The 19,559-nt window shown below is 42.9% G+C and overlaps 1 protein-coding gene across 1 annotated transcript in view; it reads right to left on the bottom strand.

Annotated features, from left to right (window-relative positions):
• Positions 1-19,559, bottom strand: part of CRACR2A (calcium release activated channel regulator 2A) — a 416,510-nt gene that overhangs the window by 180,417 nt on the left and 216,534 nt on the right. The window contains exons 7-8 of the mRNA XM_063928465.1: positions 14,467-14,562; positions 10,235-10,422 (exon numbers count right to left, since the gene is read on the bottom strand). Of these exons, the coding sequence (XP_063784535.1) occupies positions 10,235-10,422; positions 14,467-14,562 (284 nt within the window). The remainder of the gene's footprint in view (positions 1-10,234; positions 10,423-14,466; positions 14,563-19,559) is intronic.

Below are 19,559 nucleotides of genomic sequence, written 5' to 3' on the forward strand. Positions count from 1 at the left end.
TGCCGTACGGTGACGCATCACACGCTAGCCTGATGGGTAGTTTCGGATCAAAATGAGTAAGGACTTTATCAGATGTAATCAATCTTTTTGTTTCTGAGAATGCTTTCTCACAGTCTTTTGTCCACTTCCATCGTGCATTTTTCTGTAGTAGGGCATTTAGCGGGTGTATTACCGTGGAGAGGTCTGGTAAGAACTTGTAATAATAATAATTAACTAGGCCCAGGTAAGATCACAGTTGTGACACAGACTGTGGCTGGGGTGCTTGTAGTACTGCCTCAATTTTATCATTTGATTTGTGCAGGCCTTCTCTATCAATCACATGTCCACAATATGAAATGCTTTCTTGGAAAAATGCACATTTATCTTTATTTACTCTGAGTCCATATTCCTGTAGTCGGGTTAATACTTTTTCCAAATTATTTAAATGGTCCACATCATCTTTGCCTGTTACAATTATATCATCCAGGTAACATTGCGTACCTGGTATTCCTTGTAGGACTTGATCCATTGCTCTCTGCCATAATGCTGGGGCAGAAGAAAGTCCAAACACAAGACGGTTATATTGTAATAAACCTTTGTGAGTATTGATGGTTAAATAATTCTTAGATGCCTCCTCAATTTCCATTTGCAGGTACGCTTGAGCTAGGTCAATTTTGGAGAAGCGGTCGCCCCCTGAGAGAGCTGCAAAGATGTCCTCTATTTTAGGCAAAGGATACTGCACAGTCCGTAGTACTGGATTTATTGTCATTTTGAAATCTCCTCAAATATGGATACTTCCTGTTTTGTTCATATGTTTGTAAATCCAGTCATCAGATCACAGAGACATGTGAGTTCACTGCTGTGCTGTTTATTCCATCACCAACTACAGGCACACTGCACACTGGACCACCCACTTTCCAGCATCCCCCTGGTCCTAGGGACCATCACTGAAGATTCAGGCTTACACATGTTAGTAAGGGAGTGTCTACAAATATTAAGCATTCTAATACACTAACATCACATCCTCTTTTCTTTAAAGATAAGCCCTGTATGCTTCAATGCAACAATTAACAACGTCATATTAATAAGAACATCATCTAACACGTTTCAATGAGTCTCTCAGGTCTGCGTATTTCCCTTTTGGGTCTTTCATACACAGTCTGTGTTTCATCGACCATGTTGGACCTTTCTAGAATCGTGGTTGGTTCACCATTATGAGGATCATCATACATGTCAGATGAAGGGTATTCTTCAGTCATGTTGTCTTCATTATGGTTAGGTTGAGATCTTAAATCCACCCGATTTCATCTTACTTCTGTTCCATGCTCTGTACGTATAGTATAAGATCTTGGTGCTACTTGTGCTTGCACAATACCTTTCTGCACCCAAATACCTTTCTCGTGATCTCTGAGATGGACTTGGTCACCCGAATTTTAGATCAGATAAGCGTTTTGTTCGTCTGTCATGGAACAGTTTCTGTTTCGCCTGTTGACGTTCCTTACTCAGTCTGACCAATGGTGAGTTATGTGTATTAAGCAGTTCATCATGTATCGGGAGATTTGCTCTAATCCTCCTTCCCATCAGCATTTGTGCAGGAGAAAGTCCATTCTGTAAAGGTGTACTGCGGTAGATTAAAAGACTTTTGTAGAAATCTTCTTTACCTTCTTGAGCTTTTTTCATGAGAATCTTTACAGTTTTTACTGAACTTTCCACCAACCCATTTGAGCGTGGATAGTGGGGACTTGACGTAGTATGAACAAATTCCCACTCATCAGCAAATTGTCTAAATTCAGCACTGGAAAACTGAGGACCATTGTCAGTGAACACTTCCATAGGAACACCATGCCTTGCAAAGATTGACTTCATGCAATTGATTACGGCTTTACTAGTAGTTGTATGTAGTGTCTTCACCTCAGGGTAGTTAGAGTAATAATCAGTCACAACAATGTACGTTTTCCCATTACAATCAAACAAATCTGCGCCAACTTTCTGGTACGGTCTCTCTGGCACTGCGTGAGGACTCAGTGGCTCGACCAGTTGTTTCGGTCTATACGTAAGACATAATTCACATGTAGCTGTAGTCTGTGCTATGTCTTGGTTCATTCTTGGCCAATACATAACTTCACGCGCTCTCCGCTTACATTTTTCTTCTCCTAAGTGGCCTTCATGTATCTTGCACAGCATAGTTTTTCTTAGTCGTGCAGGTATGACAAACCTATTGCCTTTGTAAATAATACCATCGACAACTGTAAGGTCACTGCGGTACATCCAATAATCATGAATAGACAGCAAGCACGCATGTTTTTCTGCTGGCCAACCTTTCAGAATGATATCTTTCAACACTTTCATTGTGTCATCTGTCTCAGTTTCTTTCCTAATCTGTTCTTGTCTTGCAAGAGACACTGGTAGAGAAGCTACGATCAAATTAACATAGGCTTCTATCTCTTCATCCATCAGACTTTTGGAACCTTCACTTTTGTCCACAGCATGAGAAAGTGTATCAGCAATGTACATGTATTTGCCGGGACAGTACAGCAAGTGTACATCATATTTCTGTAGTCTGATAAGCATTCGTTGAATTCTCATGGGACAGTCATGTAATGATTTAGTCATGATAGCTACCAATGGCTTGTGGTCAGTTTCCACTGTAAATGTTTGACCATACACAAACTGATGAAATCGCTCACATGCATATGTGATCGCTAGAAGTTCTTTTTCTATCTGAGCATACCTTGTTTCAGCACTTGTCAGTGCTCTTGATGCATAGATTACTGGTTGCCATGTATCCTCATGTTCTTGTAACAGCACTGATCCTAGGCCAAATTGCGAAGCATCTGCTGAAATTCTTATTCTTTTCGCAGGATCAAAGAATTTTAGCACTGGTTGCTCTGTAATGATCTGTTTCAAGTTTTGCCAACTTTCTTCTTGTTCATGTGGCCACATCCACTCGTTATCTTTGTCCAACAGCCATCTAAGAGAGGCTGTTCGTTCAGAGAGTTGAGAAATAAACTTTCCTAAGTAAATAATCATTCCTAGGAATCTTCTGACGTCGTCTTTGTTGTTAGGACGTTCCATGTTCACTATGGCTGATATTTTCCTTGGGTCTGGTTTTACACCTTGATCCGAGACCACGTCGCCCATAAAGGTAAGTATATTCACGCCAAATTCACATTTGTCCTTGTTTAGCTTTAGATTCACTTTCTTGACAAGTTCCATTACTTGTCTCAATCTAGAATCATGTTCTTCCTTTGTAGATCCCCAGACAATAATGTCATCCATCATTGTTTCAACACCTGGAATATGTTCAAAAATCATGTGTATCTTTTTGTGATATACTTCTGGAGCAGACAATATTCCATATGGTAGTCGAAGAAATCTGTATCGACCTTCTGGTGTATTAAATGTACAAAGCTTTGAGCTGGCCTCATCTAGCTTCATTTGCCAGAATCCTGAAGATGCATCCAATTTACTGAACCATTTTGCTCCCGCAAATTGCAACATGATTTCATCTCTGGTTGGTAGTTTGAAATGTTCTCGTTTAATAGCTTTGTTTAAATCTCTGGGGTCTAGACATATTCTGAATTGTCCATTTTTCTTTTCAACAATTACTAAGGAGCTTACCCATTCAGTAGGCTCATCAACTTTCTGTATCACACCCAAGGCTTCTATGCGATTTAACTCTTGTTTCAGTTTTTCTCTCAGCGCAAACGGCACTTTTCTACAGGGGTGTATCACTGAAGAAACTTGCGTGTCTATATTATTTAATGCTCTCCAGGCAAACAACCTAGACCTTCAAACAAGTCTCTGTATTCTGTAAACATCGATTTGCAGTCATCTTCAACTTGTGATGTCACCATAAAAACTTTCTTTAGCAAGCTTAGTTTCTCACAGGAACTTAATCCTAGAATCGGTTGCACATTTTTATCCACAATCAGTAGAGATGTTTCAAACTGTTGTCCCTTATATTTCAGTGTCACTAAGCATGTACCTTTCACAGGAATTTCCTCCCCAGTGTACCCTGTAACTTTCACTTTGGCTGGATGAATTTTAGGTTTTACTCTAAAAGTCTTATAGTCTTGAAACAATATTAAATTCACCTGCGCGCCAGTATCAAGCTTAAAGGGAATGACAATCTCGTTCACAGTTAAAGGGACAATCCATTCTTTCTTATCTGCACTGCAAAGTTCAATGCAATCCACAAAGAATTCCTGTTTGTTTAACAGCATGCACATTGGTTGTTTCACTTTTAATTTTACAGCATTTGGCAAAGTGATTAAGTCTACCACATTTCATGCGGGTTTTACCATAAGCCGGGCACATTTTAGGATTGTGAGCATTTCCACATCTACTACACATTTCCTTATTAGACTGTTGCTTAGACTGCTTCATTCTTGAGAATGGAGGTTTGCTTAGCTCTGTGTTCTGCACTACATGGACAGCAGCATCAACTTCCTTGTGTAACTTTTTGGCTTGAAATCTAGTTATTTCTGCAGATTTACACATAGTCACTGCCTTGTCTAGTGTTAGGTCTTGCTCTCACAGCAGTCTCTCTCTGAGTCCATTATCAGGTATTCCACAGACAATACGATCTCTAATCAGTGAATCCTTTAAATCACCAAGCTCACAGGTTTTACTGAGTGATTACAGCTCTGTAACATACTGATCAAATCCATCTACAGACTTCTGATCACATGTGAAAAACTTATATCTTTCATATGTCACATTTTTCCTTGGCACAAAGTAATCTTCAAACTTTTGCATTATAGAAGATAGCACCATATTCTGCCCCTCAGCAAACTGAAAACTATTATAAATGTCCAGCACATCCTCTCCTATCACATGGAGGAAAATGGATGCCTTCGTTTTGTCAGCCTCTGTATCAGCTCCACATGCAGCAAGATATATATTAAACCTTTGCTTAAATCTTTTCCAGTTTTCAGACAAGTTACCAGACATCAGCATGCCGGTTGGAGGAGCTAGTTTATGCATGGTTACTCACTGTTTGAAGAGAGGAGCACACAGCAGGTTTTGCAGACACTGAGTATCACAGCCTTACAGGCTGCTGCAGGATTCTGTCACACTCTGAGAGCACTAGCAGTCCAAGTTAAACTTCTTCTGACACCATGGTTTGTTCATATGTTTGTAAATCCAGTCATCAGGACACAGAGACATGTGAGTTCACTGCTGTGCTGTTTATTCCATCACCAACTACAGGCACACTGCATACTGGACCACCCACTTCCCAGCATCCCCCTGGTCTTAGGGACCATCACTGAAGATTCAGGCTTACACATGTTAGTAAGGGAGTGTCTACAAATATTAAGGATTCTAATACACTAACATCACACTTCCCATTTTGTCTTTCTTTACTATCGGAACTATGGGCGTAGCCCATTCACTCCATTCCACTGGGGAGAGTATACCAGAGTCTTCCAGTTTCCGTAGTTCCTCCTCAACCGCTGGTCGGATGGCATAAGGTACTGTGCGAGCTTTACAAAACTTTGGAACGGCATGTGGATCCAACTCTATACTGGCCTTAATGTCCTTTAACGTGCCTATCCCTGGTTGGAAAATGGGTTGTGCGGCAGCTAACAATTTAGAAAGTTCCTTAATAGCTGTTGGATACATCAGATGCAGTAGATTGTAGCCTGTGAATGGAATGCCAGTCAAGTTGGATTTTCCTTATCAATTCGCGGCCCAATAATGCTGGTCCACCATGTGGAAGTATGTACAAATACAGCTGCCTTTGTATTTCACATAAACTTTTATTTTTCCCAATGGGGATACCAGTTCACCCGTATATGTGCGGAGTGTTACTGATGTTTTCTTTAAAGGAATAGCAGCAAACAGACGTTTGTAATCACTTGCATTTAGCACTGATAGAGCAGAGCCTGTGTCTAATTCCATTTTTAAGTCAATACCTGCTACTTCCAAAGTGACCCAAATCACTTGACGCTCTTGCCGCCATAGAGTGCATCTCTAGGCTGCATAACCCTTTTTCTGTACCAGTACTATCAGTAGAGTCTGATTCATTGCTGGCTACTTTATGCACCTGGGATGTTGTATGTTTTCTCCCGGGGACTTTGGATACTTGCGAGCGGTTTGGTGTTTTCCCCGACTGGCACACCCTTTCAATATGGCCTCTTTTCTTACATTTTCTACACACTTTGTCTTTAAACCAGCACTGACTGGTATCATGTGAGGACTTTCCACAGCAAACACAGGACTGTTTCTGATACCAATAAACTGGATTGGGAGTACATTCTGGTGCCTTTTGCTGCAATTCTGATGCATCCCTGGTTGCGGTCTCCAGTGAAATAGCTATGGCCAGTGCTCGCTCTAAGGTCAGGTGAGGCTCAGCCAGCAATTTCTTTTGTGTACTTGCACTTTTCATCCCACAAACTAAATGGTCTCTTAGAGCATGTGATAACCCTGCTACAAATGCACAGTGTTCAGATAACCTCCTCAGTTCTGCAATGTATTTAGAAATACTTTCACTTTCACATTGATTCCTTCTGTGAAACCTGAATCTTTCAGCAATCACTAATGGTTTAGGGTTTAAGTGCTTTTGTAAAATGTCCACAATGTCAGTAAAGGACTTGTTGGTTGGCTTCTCAGGTGCTATTAAACTCCTCAGCAGACTGTATGTTTGGGCACCCATTACACTGAGTAATACTGGAACCTTCCTGTCTCCTTCCACTGCGTTAACAACACAATACAACTCCACTCTCTCAATATATGTAGCCCAGTCCTCTATATTACCATCAAATGCAGCTATTGTGCCAATATATCCTGACATCTTTTCTTTATACTTAGTCCTCCCTTCCTTAGAAAATGAAGATATAACTCACGTGCTCCTTTTATTCAAGTTACATACCTCCCAACTGTCCCGATTTTCGCGGGACAGTCCCGTTTTTTGGGGACTGTCCCGCTGTCCCACCCGCGGGCCGCAGTGTCCTGCGGTGGGGGGGGCAGTTGGGAGTCTCTGTCACCCGCTGCCCTGCTTAGCAGAGCAGCGGTGAATAGACGCTGTGCGCATGCGCACAGCGTCTATTCAGTGCAGACAGAGGGAGAGGAGGCATGCCAACGGCTCACAGAGCGCTGGGCATGCCCCCTCAGTGACGAAAACGGGGGAGTGACTCGCGATCGCGGGTTCTCCTGCGAAACCACGCCCCCTTTCGTAGGCCACGCCCCCTTTTCGGGAGCGCGCGCGGCTTCGCCGCGCGGGTGTCCCGCTTCCCCGAAGAAGAAAGTTGGGAGGTATGAAGTTAGGTGCTGCTGGCAGTCTGAATGAGTTGTTCCTGTTTGCACCCCACAATTGTGGTGTCAGCCCACTGGTGCTCCACTGATACCTGGAGCCATGCTGAAGAACAGTTTAATCCTCGTTGCCAGTGTTAAATCTGTTACTTATATTTCAATAAGAGTTTTTAATGTAACCAGGACACAGGGAGTGTTGCATGCTTCTTTACTGGAGAAGAACAGGAAACTAAAGAACACAGAAATAGATTCATACACCAACTAATACAAATACAAAATAAGATCCGTTGTAACCTTCCACCAGAACACATATACAGCAATGGGAACTATATACTTTTTGGTTCCCTGTGCCAGAGAGAGAATTGCCCCCCACCCCCCCATTTTTCCAATAGGGACATAAGGTGCATGCCTTGTGGGGAAGGGGCATGACAAGATTGATCCCAGTGAAAGCTGATGCTACGATGCCCGTTCCCACATTATATTACACATATATATTTAGACTACAGCAAGATCATGGATTTAGACACAACTCCTCTCTATATCACATTCATGCATTCTACTCATTGATCTACTTGATCCTGCATACAAACTATGAACACTATATGAAGCTGCTGGTACTTTTTAAAAAAAAAATAATCAGCATTGCATTTGAGCAGATCTATGAAGTGTGCAGCCACACATCCAATCCCCTGCAGCCACATACTACATAGATCTGCTCAGCTGCAATGCTGATCATTTTTTCACAAAGTACAAGGTAAGCGTCAAATAGTTAAAATTCTCTAGCTTAGAATTCTCTAGCTTTCTATGCAAGGGCAGATATTGTAGCTCAATGAATAGTTTGTCTGACGGCAATGCCACAGGCAATGGGTTTGAGTCCCAGGTATGTCAGCATCTTGAAATGTAATAAAGGACAGTGTGATCGAATGACAAAGAAATCTCAAGTTCAGGTCATGAATGTTGTATAGGTATTAGTGACAGAAAGGGTCAGGGTAGGAGAGAGCGGCGGTCAGGAGATGCTGGGTTTCAAACAGGGGGGAAGCTGCAAGTGAAAGTAATCAAAACAGATAATTGACAAGTGCCACCAACAGCGCCCCCTACTGTGCAGCGCTATGTGCGATGCCCCCTCCGCACACACCTAGTTACGGCCCTGACAACGGCCAATGTAGTTTCACACAGGGTCTAGCGAAGCTTTTCAGTCGCAATGCTGACCGCAGAGTGATTGACATGAAGTGGGCATTTCTGGGTGTCAACTGACCGTTTTCAGGGAGTGATCGTAAAAACGCAGGCATGCCAGGAAAATCGCAGGCGTGGCTGGGCGAACGCAGGGCGTGTTTGTGACGTCAAAACAGGAACTGAATAGTCTGAAGTGTTCGCAAGCGCTGAGTAGGTTTTGAGCTACTCAGAAACTGCACAAAAAAACTTTGTAGCCGCTCTGCGATTCTTTCGTTTGCACTTCTGCTAAGCTAAAATACACTCCCAGTGGGCGGCGGCATAGCATTTGCACGGCTGCTAAAAACTGCTAGCGAGCGAACAACTCGGAATGACCCCCATAGTTCAGATGGAACATGCAAGGAAAGAGACACTCCAATAGTGTAATACTGGATAAACACAATAAATCACCTCACATTTTGAAGTCATGAACTCTTACCAGAAGACTTGGTCGAAAAAAATTGTAGACAACTAAACAGTGACAGGAGCAGACAATGCCAGTCACGTTATCCATTCACACTTTAACGTTCATTATGATCCGATAAGACATGCAGAATTTTTTTTTTTTACCAATAGTGTAATACAGAATTTAATAAACTAAAAACAATTATAAAATATTTGAACGGTGGGTATAAAATGGACTCTCGCCAAAGCTTTAGGTCTACATGCAAGCAGACAAAAAAGCATGTGTACAATCTCACAGGCATCCCCGGGTAGAATAATATACCTTGAAAAGAAACCTCTTAGGTTTCGAAACACTTTGGTGAGGAGAGCATGGGGGCCATCTGGACTCTTTCTTTGGTACTTACCATCTACCCGGGGACGCCTGTTGTCTACAATTTTTTTCTTCTGGTAAGAGTTCATGACTTCAAAATTTGAGGTGATTTATTGTGTAAATCCAGTATTACACTATTGGAGTGTCCCTTTCCTTGCATGTTCCATGTGAACTATATCTGAGGATCATATCTAAGGGGGAACCGTGTTCAGCAGTGTCCGCTGCTGATATATGCTCAAGTTGTCTGCATTTATTACCACCATACATAGAGGACCTATGCGCTGATTCCAAGAGAGAGATATTAAATATATAGCGCTTGAATACACAGTGATTTTGTTTTCAAAGACTTATATTAACTTGCCTAACGACAGTCAGGTGTCTGTTTCTTTGATTAAATGTATTATGTCTACTTCCAGTTGAAATTAAGGGGTCAATACAATTATCTGTGAAGTGTGTGAGTTGCCTTTGCAGCAGTGTATAAATGCCAGCAACAGCACTCAAATTTGCACCCCCTCTTCTAGTGCCAACTCCCGTATTTTTTCTCACAGCTGCAATCCGCAAGTTGGCAGTACTGTAAGTTCTGCATACCATCACACTTACTCGCACCTGTGAAGACATCGCAGATATTTAGAGTATTGTGTGGCCCTTGTAAAGTTTTGTGACCCCTGAGGTGTATTAGGTGGTCCGTCACTATCCATCAATATATTAATGGCACAATCCAGTGTCTCCGAGAAGAGAGAAGATGCACTGGATGGACCTAACCATCTCCATTTCATTGTATGACAATGATAATATGGCACTTGTACAGGTGGGCAGCAGAATTAAGGCCTTGTGTTTGGTGCTCAGGTGCTGTAGATATTAGCTCTACTTGGTGTGCATTAAATAAAAACCAAACCTTGTTTCTAGACATAAACAACATATGTGCCAGGGAAACATCAGCCCAGTGCAGCCCCTTTGTTAATAAAGCCACTGATAATCATTTTCTGCAATAATTACTGTAAATAATCTATGTACATTTCTCTCTCCTCGTGCAGCTGCGATGCCTCTTCTTGTAGGATCTTCAATTGCCTCTGAGCCGTAATTAACTCTTGTGAGGTTCTTTCAAGATCTCGCCTCATCTCTTTGTTTGTTAGCTTCAGCTTCTCGTTCTCAGCCTTGGTTTCATACTTGTCATGATTGAGTTCCGTGCACTGATTCTCCAACTGTGACACATTCAGAAGTACCAATGAATAAGACAGAAACAAAAATGTCACAATAACATCCAATATTCACAATTTTAATATTAACAAAAATATATTCTGGAAATGGGCCCATATCATTCTTAGGGGGAGATTTATCAAAGCTTGGAGAGAGATAAAGCACTAACCAATCAGCTTCTCACTGTAATTTTAAAGGTGGTGTTTAAATATGACAAATATGAGCTGATTGGTTGGAATGTTATCTCTCTCCACATTATCTCTCTCCTACTTTTGATAAATGGGCCCCTTAGGACCTAAGGGAAGCTGGCATGAGAGCATTTTTGTTCCTGTCTTTCTCCTTCATTCAATACCAGAGACATTAAGGCTTATTTACAAAAAGGCACAAATACAAACCTATGGTATATAATGATTCCTTATCTGTGGAACTCAGTGGAGGAACTTGTGAGTGGTGGGCCCAGGTGCAACCGTCTCCATTCCAAGCCAAGCTAACAATATGCCACTCGGCAGTGGGTAACAGGTAAAGGGTGGCAGCATAAGGCAGGGGGAGGCAAAGGGTGACAATGGAAGTCAGAGAGTGACAGCGGGATGTAGGGGGTGACAGGGGGAGAAAGTGGGAGACAAGGAAAAACAGTAAGTGGCAGTGAGTGACAGCGAGAGACAGTGGGTGACAGGGAGAGACAGTGGGCGACAGGGAGAGACAGTGGGCGACAGGGGTACAAGCACAATGTCCTGCACGGTGTGGAGAATCAGAAATAATGTATAGCTGTCTGCTAATTAGAGGCACTATGCGGCTCGATCATCAGCCCTAACACGTGGCAGGACTACTCTCTCAGTCCGGCACACACAAGGTCAGCCCTGCCTCCCTATGGTAAGGGGCAGGTCCCTCACGCATGGAGGCCCACGCTACTCTCTGCACTGGGCGATTCTTCCATTCATTGCTCAAAATAGTCTGTGGGGGGCCAAGAGGATAACTCATTGCTGGTCTGGGCAGCAGTGGGCTCCTTAGTCCTCAGGAGTCCTGGTGCAGTGCACCTGCTGCATCAATGGTAGTTCCGCCTCTGGTGCAACTGCAGTTATTTGTCCTCAGAGCACATTTCACAGAGCACGCCTACATACCAGTGCTTGGAAAAACCAGTATTGGTTGTGGATGCACCAGAAAAAGTGCTAAGTGAAAAGAATTAAACTTTTTACCTGCTAACACTTTAGGAACACCCTTTCCTTTTTTTATTTATTTATACATTTTTGTTTTTCTCCTAAAGTACTTGTTGATTTAGCCTAATTTTTGTCAGGATTTAATTTTTTGCGTGTCACTTTTCTTGAATGTTTTTATGACATTGTTCAAATTGCTCCTAGAAATACACTTTGCTAAATTAAAGTACAAACTGTGCCCCACTATAACGAATAGTATGAAGCCCAATTTATGCCATTCATAGGTGGTTAAACAGCAAGTTATTTGCAGTGGATGGAAAGCTGTCAGCCCTTGGCATACTTGCTTAGTTTTTCTACTTCATTTCTGGGAAATATAGAGGCATGGTAGGAAAATAGATGGGTAGTGATAGATGACGCATTTTGCCATCAAGCAGGCAGGATAATGACATCATTATGCTACTATCACCATGGTAAGACACAGAGTGGCAGGGGTGTTATGACACACTGTCTCGTTATCATGCCCCTGCCCCCTGTTGCTTACTGAGGTGTCTAGCACTGGATGATATGATTTCCCTACCAACCCTAATGGCAGAAATGCGATCTCCAGGAGAATTGCTGATTTTTTGGAAGACTACAGTATATGGTCTTTCTCTGTCGGTATTTTGTCCTTGTCGGTATTTTAAATGTCGGTATTTTGACCATGTCGGGATTTTGACCGTGCTGGGATTTTGACCGTCGGTCAATTGCTGTTGGTATTTTGACCATCGGGATTTTGATTGTTGGTAAATTGACTGCTTCCAGTTCCCGTGTACAACACAATATTGTTTGCTCTATAAAAAGCAAAGCATATATGAATCCGCGTCCATGTCTCCTTAAGTAGCAATTACATAATTACGCCCTTACAGTATTCAGTCCATAGTCGCTTGCCAACCCCTTCTCCCCGTTTCCCTATTTTGACTCTCCAGTCATAAGGATAGATAAGTGTAAGATGTGAATAAGCTAAATATGAACATTGGCATACATATTTATGGTATGCTTGCGCATTATGGAAATGTGCAACATAAGCTTCTATGTGCCGGGAGCTGGTACATTGACAAGAAAGGACATAGAAATTCTGCTCTCTATTTTCCTCCAAAATCAAGATTTCACTGGGAACTGCGTTATCTAGTCCCCAGACTTATCAATTCTAGAGGTAAGTGGGCAGATCGTGGAGACTGGGAAAGGAAAGTTCCCCAAAATGTGGGCATATAATCAGTCCAGTATTAAGCACTCGGGGGCCCAGGACACCAAAGACAGGGGGGCCCTCCTGCCAGCAACCACCCCCATGGCTGCACCCACTGCTCAGTCACCACCCCACCCCCCCACCCCCCCACCCCCTTCCTCCACCCCAACAAGGCCGACCACTGGCAACAGGAGCCATCTGCAGTGGCGAGAGAAGACTCCAGGCTGCTGGGGAGGATGAGGAGTGCAGTGTGTCCCATACCGGTGGCTACTTCCCACTTCGTCTAAAGCAGCACGGGGACTGTACTAGGCAATCTCCAGCCTCCGCTGCTGCCAGGAGAACTGCTGCTGGTGGCAGAGGCTGGAGAGTGGAGACAGAAGCACCAGAGCGGTGCAGAGCAGCTCTGTCCAGGGAGGCCCCTTAAAACAGGGGGCCCAGGAGTATTGACCCCCTGGGCCCTCCCCTTAATCCTACTCTGCGCATAATGGACATTTGGGGAAAGAGGAACCGTACCCATAAAAATGTAAGCAAAAATCACTGACGCTGATAAACATGACATCTCAGCAGAAAAGAAAAGCAGGAGACTTATCATATAACAAACAACTGGGAAACCAACAACAGCTGACAAACAGTGGAATAATACCAAAAAGCAAACAAAAATGATTGCATTATATATTGCTAATACTTTACTTCAAGTCGTGAGGATCGTTTCTGTAGGGATTATGTAACTGGCCTAAATTGGTGTTACCGAGTTGTTAGGGGATTTTTTTTTCTTTTTAGACTTGAAAGGCCCATTCATTTGAGCTAAATGCCCTTCTTAAAAAGTGCTAACTGAAAAGAGGAGAACAGTGAGATTTACATAAACACGAAAACAAAACAAAAAGACCCGGAGATACTCATTATGTTTCTCATTAAATTCTCTGCTACATCAAAGAGAATTTATTTCAAGAATACTCAATGCCTCCGAAATTTCACAGACACATTATAACATAACAAATTAAAGTGGTACTACATATTAAAGCATAGTTGCCGACTTTCCAGGAGGGGGCAGATCAGTCGGCACCGCGCGAGTGTGGGGGGGCAGTGTGGGGGAGTGGCTTATCATAAGGGCCGGTGCAGGTTGTGATTTGGTAAAAGAGGGTTGCGTGGGGGCCGTGGCTGTATGATCACATCGTGACCATACACCTCATTATGCAATGGTGAGATTACCAGCATTGCACAATGGGGGCATGGCTACAATGATGCGATTCAGCGCAAATTGCGTCACTGCTTGCCAGGTAATCTTACTTCAACTGGGACCAGCAGACTTGCCCTCTCTTCCGGTGAGCCGGGAGCACCGCCCAATTTTCAGGAGCCTCCCAGCCAATTCCGGGAGTGTAGGCAAGTATATATTAAAGTATAGCCTTTAATTAACCACAGTGCATGCAAGATTCATGAGAATCCAGCCTATCAATTCAGTGGGAAGAAGAGACTGAGGCATGAGGCATTAGTGACATCTCTGCAACATGAGGCACTAATGCTGTCAATGAGAATCTGAGACACTAGTGACATGCGTGATACATGAGGCACAATGTGAGTTGATAGGATGAATATTAACTAACTTATGGCTCAACAAGGTATACTTTGAATGCATGACATTAAAATGATTTGGGATGATGATAAATAGCTATACATACCCTTTTCTGCTTCTGTGCCAGATGTTTAAGCTCCTGCTCCTTGTTCATTAATTTTTCCTCCAGCTGATGGCTGCGTGTCTGATATCTCTCAGTGTCCTAGGCATGATATAAAAGAGAATTAGAAAGAATATGTTTTGTGCATATTTGCTATACTAAAACATCACTAAAATGACACTTTACAAACTTAAAATACACGTGTGGGATATTTTTAGAGTCTTGGGAGGTAATTTAGCAGGTATCCGGTCTTTAGGTCGACAGTCATTAGGTCGACCACTATTGATCGACATGGTCAGTAGGTTGACATGGCAAAAGTCAACACATGAAAAGGTCAACGTGAGTTTTTCACAATTGTTTCTTTTTTTTTTTACTTTTTCATACTTTACGATCTACGTGGACTACGATTGGGAATAGTAAACTGCCAGAAGCATGGCGGATGAAGCAAGCCATGAGAGGGGACATGGTGTACTAATTGGGGTTCCCAGTCACTTTACGAAGAAAGCGACACCCCAAAAAAAAATCTCATGTTGACCTTTTCCCATGTCGACCCAATAACCGTGGCGACCTATTTCAGGCGTCAACCTAGTCGCTGTCGACCAATAGTGGTCGGCCTAACGACTGTCAACCTAGTTACCATCGACCCTATAATCCACACCCAATTTATCAAATCTTAGACAGAGATAAAGTGGAGAGAGATTTAGGGGGGAGACTTTAAAGCTCAAAGATAAAGTGGAGAGAGATGCTATTGATGTATCAAGTAGAAATGATCGGTTCAGATCACATGTTTTGGATAGCCAATAAGATAAATCCAAATTTGCGCTAGCTTGGCGAAAACAACCGAGTAAATCCAGTGGATCAGTGGAGATTATGTCCATTTTATTTTATAAAATTATAGGTAGATGCGGATTGGTTAATAAATATGGGCAACTTTTATAATCTTTTCACTGCTCAACCTGTTATTTTTCAAACACAGCCTATAAAATGATAGTAACAGTAGAAGCCGATTGGTCTCTCTCACTTTCTTTCTCTCTTCAAGAGTTTAATCCCCCCCTTGGTATCCAGAAACTTATGAAAACCAGGAATAAAATAAAGTCATTGGTGTTAATTGATTATGGGGCTTATTCCCCAAACAAATCATGCATAAATGTTAGTTTCTGCATTATTTAAGTATCCCTGCTAATACTAAAGCTGAAAGCGGGAGAAATCAGCGCTATCTCTTGCATTCCACTAATTAACACAGAATACTGAAGGCAGGGACGGATTGGGATGGAAAACCTGCCTAGGAAATTTATGGAAGCAGCCTTAATGGGGGTGCGGTCTGATGAGGGGGGCATGATCTCTCCAGGTAGGGCCTGATTGTACGCAATTGCGGCCTTCCTTGCGTCTTTTGCTGCAGTTGTGTCTGCTGCAGAACCCATTTTTATCAATGGGGAGTGGTACAGCAGTCTTACCCCAATTTCATGAACCATGTCAGGAATGGAGGAGCTGCATCGGAAAGTGAAGGTGGCTGATTGAGAGGTAAGCATAAATAGACAAATTGGGTGAGGTTTGTGCATATATGAGTGGGGCTTACTTTGTCCAAATTTTATCTGGATGAATTTTGGTTGGTAAATTATAAAGAAAGTAAAGGCCCCCATCCACTAGTGCGATATGACCAATTTTCATCCGATTCCGAGCTTTCTGTTTGATGAATCAGATGAAAAGTGTCACATCACATGTCATTTTCCTCCGACTCTGATCCGAGGTGCGTTCCCATTCTCCTCGGATTGGAGTCGCAGATCAGCATGGCTGCCATGAATAGTTCAAGTTCAGTTTTATTGTCATCAGCCAAAACAAATTGACAGACGAAATTACAGTAGTACATAGCACCAAGAAGGCGACACAGTTGAAGCATATAAAACATAAGAATAGTACAATCATACATGTAGCATCCGTACTGCAAATGGGATGAAACTAATCCTGAACCGACTGGTCCGTGTTAACAAAGCACGAAACCTCTTTCGGGACGGGAGTTCAACAAAGTATTCACCAAAGGGATGCTCACTTTCTGATAAAATATTCCTTGCTTTACTTAAAACCCATACAATTCATCAAAGATAGGCAGCGGCATGCCAATGATTTTGCTAGCAGATTTCCTCATTCTCTCTAATGCACACCGATCTTTTAAAGTACAGCCACCATACCATGGCCCTCATTCCGAGTTGATGGTAGCTGTGCTAAATTTAGCACAGCTACGATCGTGAACTCAGACATGCGGGGGGGGGGGGGCGCCCAGCACAGGGCTAGTCCGGGGCATGTCAGTGCCGCTCCCCCGCACAAATACAAAAGCATCGCACAGAGGCGATGCCTTTGTATTTGAGGAGTAACTCCCGGCCAGCGCAGCTCCTGTGGCTGGCCTGGAGTTACTCGTCGCTCCCGCTGGCCGCAGCAGCTGTGTGACACATCACGCAGCCGCCGCGGCCCGCCCCCCGAACGGTCCGGCCACACCTGCGTTGGCCGGACCGCTCCCCCTAAACGGCGGCTGAACGCCGCCGTTCAGCCCCCTCCCGCCCAGCGACCGCCTCTGTCTCAGAGGCGATCGCTAGGCAACGATGACTGCCATGCGCAGTTCTGACCCGATCGCTGTGAAGAAGTGCAGTGTGCGATCGGGTAGGAATGACCCCCCATGTCACAATACCGATATTTATCGCAACCGGAGGAGAAGGTGCACATCGGAATGCATTTGTACACAATCGGATGCAATTGATCAGATGTAAAAAAAAAACACTCAGTTGCAAATCGTAATCGCAGGACTCCTGGGAAGCTGTCATACATACATAGTAACATAGTATCTGAGGTTGAAAAAAGACAATTGTCCATCGAGTTCAACCTATTTGTGGTCTCCTATGCATGATGATTTGACTAAACTTTCTGACTGATGCTGCTGTCAGCCGTTGCATTTTATCCCTATTTATAGTAACTATAATGCATGACTATGCACCATACCCCTGGATATCCTTATCCATTAGGAATTTATCTAACCCATTCTTAAAGGTGTTGACAGATTCCGCCATTACAACTCCCTCAGGCAGGGAATTCCAAACACGTATTGTCCTTACCGTGAAAAAGCCTTTACGCCGTATTGTGCGGAATCTCCTCTCCTCTAACCTGAGCGAGTGTCCACGAGTCCTCTGTGTTGATCTAACCAAAAACAGGTCCCGCGCAAGCTCTGTGTATTGTCCCCTTATATATTTGTAGATGTTGATCATATCCCCTCTTAGTCTCCGCTTTTCCAATGTAAACATGCCTAGTCTTTCGGGAAGGTTGGGGGTAAATCGGATCCGACTTTCAGTTCAGATATGTCACTCTAGTGGATGGGGGCCTTTAGCAGAATATATTTACAGATGACTACAAAAATGATAATATAATTCTAATTTCTGATAACACATTGGGACAGAAACATATTTACATATGGAGGCTAATACATTGTTGTTTATAGAGCACTAATAGCACAGGTTCAGACAAGTTATACTATAAAGACAATTGTTTTTGCAATACAGTGACATTTATATTTTGCCTCAAGGTTTCTGTAGATATGAAAATCATTACAAGTGCAATTCTCTATCTGATGACTAAATCTGAAATGCATTATAGATTTTTCTTCCATTGTTCATCCACTGCTAACATCAAAACCCTTTAAGACAGCAAAAAAGAAATCATTACCGTTAGCAAATAGCAACGCTTATTATAAGATTCTCCATAGAGCCATTGTTCTTTCTACTAAGTATATTTTTCTGCAAAGACTCAATTACGTTGTATTTCCTGTATAGCACAAAGCTCCTAGTGTTCCATTAAACCACACGTCTGTGCAGTTGCATTACAGTAATTTTGTTTGTAGGATAAAGAATTATTTCTAATGAAAATAATATTCACAGTTCTTATGTTTAATACTAATGCTAACAGGAAATAAAGAGGTACCGTACATGTCTGTTACACAGGCATGTCTACAGGGAGCCAGAATGTGGTTTTCTAAAAGCACAATAACTGCAAGTGTGTTTCTTCATTCACTGTACTTCAGGGATGGGATCCTACTGGAGCCTCTGATGTCTATGTACTGAGCCTTGCAGAGGGATAAAGTGTACCGAGATAAAGTACCAGCTAATCAGCTCCTAACTATCATGTTACAAGTTGGGTTTAAAAATGACAGGAGCTAACTGGCTAGTAAATTACGTCTCTTCGCTTTATTTCTCTCCAAGGCTTAATACATACACCCCTTTGTGACCCTTTGTGAAAGGGGCGCTTTGATAGAGGAGAGGGCCCATGCGTAGGTTCCATGCAGGGTCTCTCCTCTCCTGCAGTGCAGGACATGCTGACATTGTGCCAGAGTCTACAGCGTATGTTCAGGTCTTTGGGAACATGGTACCCACATACGCAAACCACCAGGAAAATGGCTGCTGCACCATTTTCCCTGTGATTTCTGCCAACACGGGACTCTGGAGACAGTGGAGAGGGAAATATAAATAAATATGTCTGCAATGCGTACACTGTGGGCCCCCTTGGACCAAGGGGCCCGTGTGCACCGCACACCCTGCACCCATTATAGATACGCCATTGCCATGTCTATACATTCCGGTGAGACTTTATTTCTTATTGCTGTGACTAGTGGTAGTCAGAAATTATAATTGTCAGGACCAAGTCCCAATAATTCATATATGTGCCGAATGTGTGGAAATTATTTCTTATTGACAGTACATGCCATGTATCATTCTCCGCTGCAAATGATGAGAAGATTGTCACCGTTCATCTCTCAATGTCCTACCTTATCGAAGCGTTCTACTTTAAAAGGTTCGCTGATCAAAGGGCAGGTGCCGCACAATAATCACTCGCATTTTTACAATTAACGCACACACTGATATATCATTGAGAATATTTAGAATATTAATACTATAGCATACAGATGTGTCCTCAGACATCTTTGGCTATGTGCGTATGCATTTCAGGCTGCTTCTGTACTTCCAACACAGCGTATCATAGCAGGTGTTTGTGTACTCAATATAAGGAGAAGCACTGTGCGTCCACAGGCAGCGGGAGTTAGTTAGAATGAGTAGCGGGGTGCT

The sequence above is a fragment of the Pseudophryne corroboree genome, chromosome 6 (assembly GCF_028390025.1).
Source record: "Pseudophryne corroboree isolate aPseCor3 chromosome 6, aPseCor3.hap2, whole genome shotgun sequence".
NCBI lineage: Eukaryota > Metazoa > Chordata > Amphibia > Anura > Myobatrachidae > Pseudophryne > Pseudophryne corroboree.